Source organism: Limulus polyphemus, unplaced genomic scaffold, assembly GCF_000517525.1.
Source record: "Limulus polyphemus unplaced genomic scaffold, Limulus_polyphemus-2.1.2 Scaffold1389, whole genome shotgun sequence".
NCBI classification, from domain to species: Eukaryota; Metazoa; Arthropoda; class Merostomata; order Xiphosura; family Limulidae; genus Limulus; species Limulus polyphemus.
Window position 1 is genome coordinate 19137 of NW_013666999.1, and position 8646 is coordinate 27782.

The window sequence follows — 8646 nt, forward strand, 5'->3', positions numbered from 1 at the left end:
GAATTCGTAACTATGAAATAAAACACAATGGACACAAAGTAAAATCCTAATGAGCAATATGTATTAAAATAGACTTAACACAAACACATTATATATTAAAATAGACATAACACAAACACATTATATATTAAAATAGACTTAACACAAACACATTATGTATTAAAATAGACTTAACACAAACACATTATGTATTAAAATAGACTTAACACAAACACATTATGTATTAAAATAGACTTAACACAAACACATTATTATTGAAATAGACTTAACACAAACACATTATGTATTAAAATAGACTTAACACAAACACATTCTGTATCTTCTCACGGACTATTTATTCTATGAAGACTGTATAAATTCAACATTCACAAGAAACGTTGCATTTCCCCAGAGGACAAATCAGGTCATCCAAATACTACAACTTGTTTATTGACACATTTTATCTCAGACTAATAATTTTAGAGATAACATCCGGTTGACTTTTATATCACAGCATATAACAAATGCTCCCCAGTATGTCCAAACCTTTAACGTCGGCAGGTTTTCGATATTCCACACTACGTTACAACAATATAGAAAATCGCCATGTGTAGTGATACTTTTGTATATGAGTAGCAACGTTATCTGGCATTGTTTGTAGTAGCGATTTCTGTTCTATGTATCATAGAGTCTATTAATTAAATGCTATCGTGTTTTGTATCTATTGTTTCTGTTAAACAGTATCATGTTTATCAGTAATTAGCAGATGACTGACAGACTTGTTGAGATACAATAACTTGATAATTCATTGAGGAATTACAGGCGATTGAGCTGTATCTGTTTGCTTGTAACAAGTTCCATAGCAAACAAAACAAAATGGTGAATTTTTACATCCTTTAGACACTAAAATAGATATAGAATCGTGATTATTTGTGTTGTTTTAACTATGCGTACGTGATAATTGAAAATTGTCAGGTTTTACTTCTCTTACATAGCTAGAAAATGTCTATATTCAGGTATGTTCAGGAATACTTGTACAGGGGTTCTTGTACTTATAGTTACAATCCTTGTGAGCAGGATGTAGGGAGTCGTAAACTTATGTTTAACCTTCATCTCCAACTAAGGTTACATACCATAATAGTCATTCTTTAGAGTGCATTTTCTGATAATTTGTTGTTTTCCAATACATCGCATGACATATCTGCTTGTCTGTTTGTTTGTTTGTTTGTTGAATTATGCGCAGAAATACTGGAGGGTTATCTGTGCTAGCCGTCCCTTGAGGGAAGATACTTAGTCAACATCACCCACCGCCAACTCTTGAGCTACTCTTTACCAACGAATAGTAAGATTGACTGTCACATTATATCACCCTCAAGGCAGAAAGGGCGAGCATGTTCGGTGGCGGAATTCGAACCCGCGACCCGCAGATTGCGAGTCAAGTGCCCTAGCCACCAGGCCATGGCAGACTTGTTCGGTTGTCACGCCGATAGTAACTTGTATTTTCAAAGGTGAAGTAGGCTATTTTTGAATAAAACATTAGACCACCTATTGCCGGTTATGAAGTCATTTGTCGCAACATCACAGGAAATAGAAAACAGTGTCTCTTAAAACCATTAAACACCTTAACATATGGAAACTCTCTCCGGAAATATATAATACTATCCATGAGGAACGCCACCAGTGCAATCAATTTGTAAAACACGCATGATCCTTTGCTAAAGTCACTAATTAACAGAAACGCATCAAAGAACAACAGGGAAACTTCTGTATTTCTCTTAGTAGAGAAATACCATATCATCCACTGTTTTGGAAAAAACAACAACAAATATTTGTAAAGATAACAAATATCACGAAAATATAACGTATAATTGTCTGTCAAAACGAGTAAGTTCAGGCTCAATTACAAACAATCTTCAGTTTGTTAAAGGTCACTTCTGGATATTCTTTTGTGTGTGTGTGTGTGTGGAAAATTACAAAGACAAGCCTGTTTGTTTGTTTGTTTTGATTGTTTGTTTGTTTGCGGTTAGCAGAAAGCTACACAATGGGCTATTTGTGCTCTGCCCACCACGGGTATCGAAACCCGGTTTCTAGCATTGTAAGTCCGCAGACATACCGCTGTGCCACTGGGGGGGGGGGCGTTTATTTTGAATTTCGCGCAAGGCTACACGAGGGCTATCTGCGCTAGCCGTCCCTAATTTAGCAGTGTAAGACTAGAGGGAAGGCAGCAAGTCATCACCACCCACCGCCAACTCTTAGGCAACTATTTTACCAATGAATAGTGGGATTGACCGCAAATTATAACGCCCTCACAGCTAAAAGGATGAGTATGTTTGGTGGGAAGGAGATACGATCCCGCGACCCGCAGATTGCTAGTCGAGCTCCCTAACCATCTGGTCATGCCGGGCCCGTATAACAACAGTGTCGCCGCTAGCGACAAAAAAAACAATCTGTTTATCGACTACGTCACAAATACTTTTACCACTCTGAACCTAAACAACTTTTACGGTTAAAATAATAATTCTCTAATAATTATATGGATAATATAGGTCGTTTTTCTTCTAACGTTATTATCAAAATGTGTAAATCCTTCCAATGTGCACTGCAAATTTGGAAATACAACAAAAAACTCTGACTAAAATAATTACGATTTCGTAAATAACCACACTGCTGACGATCAGATAAGATACATCACTAGCTTTTCCATCACAATCACAGATAAAACCCTGGATCTTCCACGTGACGAAGACTGTATAACTAACCAAGTTCTCCAAAACGCTTCAGATACTCTAATAACACACTGATACAAGTTCTCCAAAACGTTTCAGATACTCTAATAACACACTAATACAAGTTCTCCAAAACGTTTCAGATACTCTAATAACACACTAATACAAGTTCTCCAAAATGCTTCAGATACTTTAATAACACACTAATATAAGTTCTCCAAAACGCTTCAGATACTCTAATAACACACTAATGCAAGTTCTCCAAAACGCTTCAGATACTCTAATAACACACTAATACAAGTTCTCCAAAACGTTTCAGATACTCTAATAACACACTAATACAAGTTCTCCAAAACGCTTCAGATACTCTAATAACACACTAATACAAGTTCTCCAAAACGCTTCAAATACTCTAATAACACACTAATACAAGTTCTCCAAAACGCTTCAGATACTCTAATAGCACACTAATACAAGTTCTCCAAAACGCTTCAGATACTCTAATAACACACTAATACAAGTTCTCCAAAACGCTTCAGATACTCTAATAACACACTAATACAAGTTCTCCAAAACGCTTCAGATACTCTAATAACACACTAATACAAGTTCTCCAAAACGCTTCAGATACTCTAATAACACACTAATACAAGTTCTCCAAAAACGCTTCAGATACTCTAGTAGCACACTAATACAAGTTCTCCAAAACGCTTCAGATACTCTAATAACACACTAATACAAGTTCTCCAAAAACGCTTCAGATACTCTAATAAAACACTAATACAAGTTCTCCAAAACGCTTCAGATACTCTAATAAAACACTAATACAAGTTCTCCAAAACGCTTCAGATACTCTAGTAACACACTAATACAAGTTCTCCAAAAACGCTTCAGATACTCTAGTAACACACTAATACAAGTTCTCCAAAAACGCTTCAGATACTCTAGTAGCACACTAATACAAGTTCTCCAAAAACGCTTCAGATACTCTAATAGCACACTTTCACCATTTCATTAACCTCTCATTGTAATCTAGGTATTACCCAACTCAATGGAAGTCTTTACTAATAACTGTTATTATGAAGAAAGACTCCTCTTTTTTTCAAGTTTCATGACTTCCGCTTATTTCAGCTTATTAAACTGTACTGGCAAACCCCAATAAAATATTATCTCTACAAGTGTGGTATGGTACCTATTGAAAAACAATACCATTTCAAACATCCAATAGGCGAGTTACAAACGAAGATAAGTTACAGACCGCCTAATTACATCAACATAGACAACTTCTCATGAGTTTAACGCCACCATCTATACTTTCTTAGATGTTAAAAAAAAAGCTATTGTAGCTATATCTCTACAAGTGTGGTATGGTACCTATTGAAAAACAATACCATTTCAAACATCCAATAGGCGAGTTACAAACGAAGATAAGTTACAGACCGCCTACTTACATCAACATAGACAACTTCTCATGAGTTTAACGCCACCATCTATACTTTCTTAGATGTTAAAAAAAAAGCTATTGAGGACGATTTTTTTAATACCTGGCATGGCCTGAGAGTAAAGGCGCTCGACTCGTAATATACTGGTCGTGAGTTCGAATCCCGTCACCAGACACGTTCACGTTTTCAGCCGTGGAAGCGTTATAAAGTGAAGATCAGTTCCACTATTCGTTGATATGTGTATATATAACCCAAAACTTGGCCGTGGGTGGTGTTCACTAGTTGTCTGCCTGATCTCCTGATCGGAATTTAGGTCTTGTGACCTAGGAGGGTCAGGTACTCTGAGACCTCTTCCTCCCAAAGACCTCTTCCTCCCAAATTGTCTTTCTTTTAATCTATCACTTCAAAATTTGGCGGCTGGAATAAATAGCCCTCGAGTAGCTTTCGGCGAAACGCAAATTAAATGAATAATTATCGTCTGTTTTACTTTACCTTCACCAACTACCTGATAATTAAGTGTAAGTCATATTACTACTCTGTTCCAGTGGTAAACTTTTACGGGTCAATAAGTCTCGAGATATATTGTCAAAAACGTTTAACACGTACATACACACACACACATATATATATATACAGAGAGAGAGAGAGAGTTTATGTTTTCGAGATTTTCCCCGTAAATTTAAGCCCTACAATATCACTGATGTTAAAAAAAAGATGTTGAATTTTCGTTCAGTTTAATGTAAACAGTATTAAGTATATAAATGTTTTCAATACTTAATAATGTTATTGTAATTACAAAAGTATTGTTGAGAATGTTATTTTATAGAGAGAGTCTGCATTATCAATAAGGGTATACATACGTGCATTTCTCTTATGGGTTTTGTCACCACAGCAATCGTATCTAAGGAATGAAAAATTTCATCACGCACACGACGAGCGCGTGCAGTATTTAACTGAATACGGTTTATCATAATTAGTTCAAAACAAATAAGTCTTAATCCAGTCTTCGCAATGCTGTATTAGAAGTACTTGCAAATACCTGTAGTGCACATATGTTTTTTGTTGTTTTTTTTGTTATAATATGTCACTAAAGTACAGGTAACAATCGATAGTCAGCGTCTTGAACTTTCGTGCTCAACACCTCACACTCAGCGAGGTAATAATGTACTCTCTTTCTGAATTTACCAAATTGTGCCAAATACGAAGCTAGTTACTTTTTAAATCAGCTTGTTCCCCTCGTGAATTTCAAAATAGGAAGATTTATTCGTAGTAACTGTTACCGTGTGGTGTAAGACTCACATTAACGTTCCTTGTCAATGTCAACTCCAAGTCGGAAACCCGAATACTTTCAAATTAATTATCTGGATTATTTTATGTTAATATGTTAACTTCCAATAGGGGTAACTTCAAGTAAAGCGATGTAAATGTCTACTATACTTATTCAAAAAATAATGTTTTAGCCTAGTGTCGTGCTTGTAATATATATACTTTAGTGCACACAATTTCTTAATGATTCAGCTAAATAGTAGTTTATATTATGAATTTATATTATCATGGCCAGGTGGTTAAGACGTTCGGCTCGCAATCTGAGGGTCGCGAGTTCGAATCCCCGTCCCACCAAAAATGCTCGCCCTTTCAGCCGTTGGGGCGTAATAATGTGACGGTCAATCCAACTAGAAAAAGAGTAGTTGGTAAAAGAGTAGCCCAAGAGTTTGGAGGGTTGTGATGACTATCTGTCTTCCCTCTAGTCTTACAGTGCTAAATCAGGCACTGCTAGCGCAGATAGCCCTAGTGTAGTTTTGACGCGAAAAACAAAACAAATCACTGACCGTACAAATTGGCATCACTCCCCCCACATACAAACTATCCATACCAGTTTTGATTTTTGCTCTTCCACTTCATACTGGAGTAATATATTTGATTCGCACTAGTAGCAGTGTTAACGGTGAGGAACGATTACATGAAGGTCTTTTTCACTATGCTATAAACTTAGATATAATATTATAAATAATATATAGGTAGAAATATGAAAGACGAAAGGCCGTTTACACTTGTGGAAGTGAAAACTAAATTCCAGATTATATTCCTGAAAACTGTTTTTGTTTCTCTGTCTGCTTCTTAACTTTTGTCCTGCTGCGAACTTTTATGAGTTCAAGCTTTGTCAAAGAATTGTCCCAATTATAATTTCCCAATTTTCCTCCACAAAGTATCTATTGTCTCGGATCTACTATTTCCAAGCACAAGGTTATGTAAATCGAAGGCCCCAAAAGTCGATTGGAGCTGTAAGGGAACGTGACGAACGAGACTGCTGTGATTCTAGTTTTTATTTGCTTGTTTGTTGTTGCTATTTTCAACCATCTATCTCGTACGAAACATTATATATATATATAGTAATAAGAGAGCTATATGGTCGACTTTATTTCCAAAACAAAAAAGATAACTCGCTTTTGTTGTCCTGGGTTGTTTAAGCTTAGTTTCAAACTGTAAGCAAATTTAATCGTGTAGAATAGCACAAACTGGGATATTTTTAAACGGTTCGTAAGCAAAAATACATAAATTCGAACATCAGTTCGAAGTATTTGAAACCCCAAGTTAACAATTTTCAATTAAACTGTTCATGCAGGATAAAAAAAAACCATTATACTGCTAAGCCTTAATAAATATTCTAGTAAAAACGTTTATCATCAGGCGAGGCACAGCGGGATGTCTGTGGACTTACAACGATAGAAAACGGGTTTCGATACTCTTGGTGGGCAGAGCACAGATAGCCCATTGTGTAACTATGTGCTTAATTACGAACAAGCATCAGGCGAGAAACTGCCGTCTATACGTTCCAAAATAATTCCATACTTAATAGCTATAAACTACGTGACATTACTGTTGCATTTAATAATCCCAAGTTTCAACCAGTTATTTTGTAATAATTAAGATTCTTTCATACTGTTCGTTTAGCTTTACTGAGTATGATAACTTTGAAAATATTTTAGATAATATTTATTTAATATAGATATTGGAATTTATGACCTTAACAAGTTTTACTCTCTGAGTTTTTTACGAACTCATTTTTTTATCGCTTATATTCCTAATTAACAGCTTATAATGTTGCTGTTTTTTATAAAAACAAAACTGTATGACCAATAAATATGAACTAATATAACAGTCGACAATATGTCTCAGCATAAAGTACAAGAGGAAGAGCGCTACGTATTATGTATTTGATGTATATATAAGTACATACACATATGTGTGTATATATATATGTCGTGTATTGAAGGGGAGTTGACGACACCAATGTGTGATTTCTTTTACAACCTAATATGGTGAAATATAAAAAATATATACAAATTATATTTTATACTGAGTTAAACACAGTTCTCAGTCCTCATTCGATTGTGTGTCTTATCATTATTTATTGACAGGTCAGCAGCCAGATTTCCCAAGAGATAGCTGTTGGATTTACTAACCTACGTCAAAACACAGTGCGACCTTGTTTCCTTTTCCACTGCAAGGAATCGCATTGTTTAAGTGCCCGTTGAATGAAAGAGCCAATGACGTCACACGTGGCAACAGAAGCTAAAATCTTTACATATCGGGTACCTCAACGTATGTTACACGAAACTTTGTGGAGTCTGTATTCTCACATGCTATGAATGCGCATGTGTAGATATGTAGAGAGTCGAGCAGTACATGGGAATTCGACTTATAAAATGTATAGGAATGTCGTGGACTCAAGAAATCATTTTACAGAATCATGTAGAAAGTTTTACAGCGCTCGTAAATTTGAATCTTCTTTTATAATAGTTTATCCAACTCGAAGATTTATGGGTCCTTCCTCTACCCAGCCTTCTAGAACTTCTGGGAAACGTTGTTGTGTATAATGGGGAATCGCATCACCACGGTCCTATCCCATAGAAAAAACAACACACCCTCTTCGGTGGCATCAACTCTGTTGGACGATATTATCAGTAGAGCCGATGTGGACGAAGATTATGAAGTTTATAAATTCGCAAATTATCGAAAAGGGGGCTCTCTTATCGAAGCTTTTAATCGTGGAGGCATCGGGGAAGTAGAAGTAATTGCCCGAAAAGAGCTAAAAAACTATATGTACGAAAACGGCGAAGGAGCCTTAATACCAGAAATTGAATATTTACAAGCACGTCACCGACGTAATAACGAGGTAAGCGAAGAATAAAATAAATCACTCTTATTTTTACAACATTTATTGCCAATGGAAGAAGTTAGTCTGCTAACTAATTCATTCTGCGTACAATAGGCCTTTTTTTTTCATTTTAAACTACACATTTTTACTCGCTTACAACTTTCTGGGCATATTTCATTAATTTTGGAAGTAATGTGATCTTAATTCTTAACTACACATTTTTACTCGCTTACAACTTTCTGGGCATATTTCGTTAATTTTGGAAGTAATGTAATTTTAATTTTAAACTACACATTGTTACTTGCTTACAACTTTCTGGGCATATTTCATTAATTTTGGA

At 35.6% G+C, this 8646-nt stretch overlaps 1 protein-coding gene across 1 annotated transcript in view; it reads left to right on the forward strand.

The window, feature by feature from the left end:
* Positions 1 to 8024: 8024 nt before the first annotated feature.
* Positions 8025 to 8646, forward strand: part of LOC106463377 — a 69978-nt gene continuing 69356 nt past the window's right edge. The window contains exon 1 of the mRNA XM_022390849.1: positions 8025 to 8324. Within this exon, the coding sequence (XP_022246557.1) occupies positions 8025 to 8324 (300 nt within the window). The remainder of the gene's footprint in view (positions 8325 to 8646) is intronic.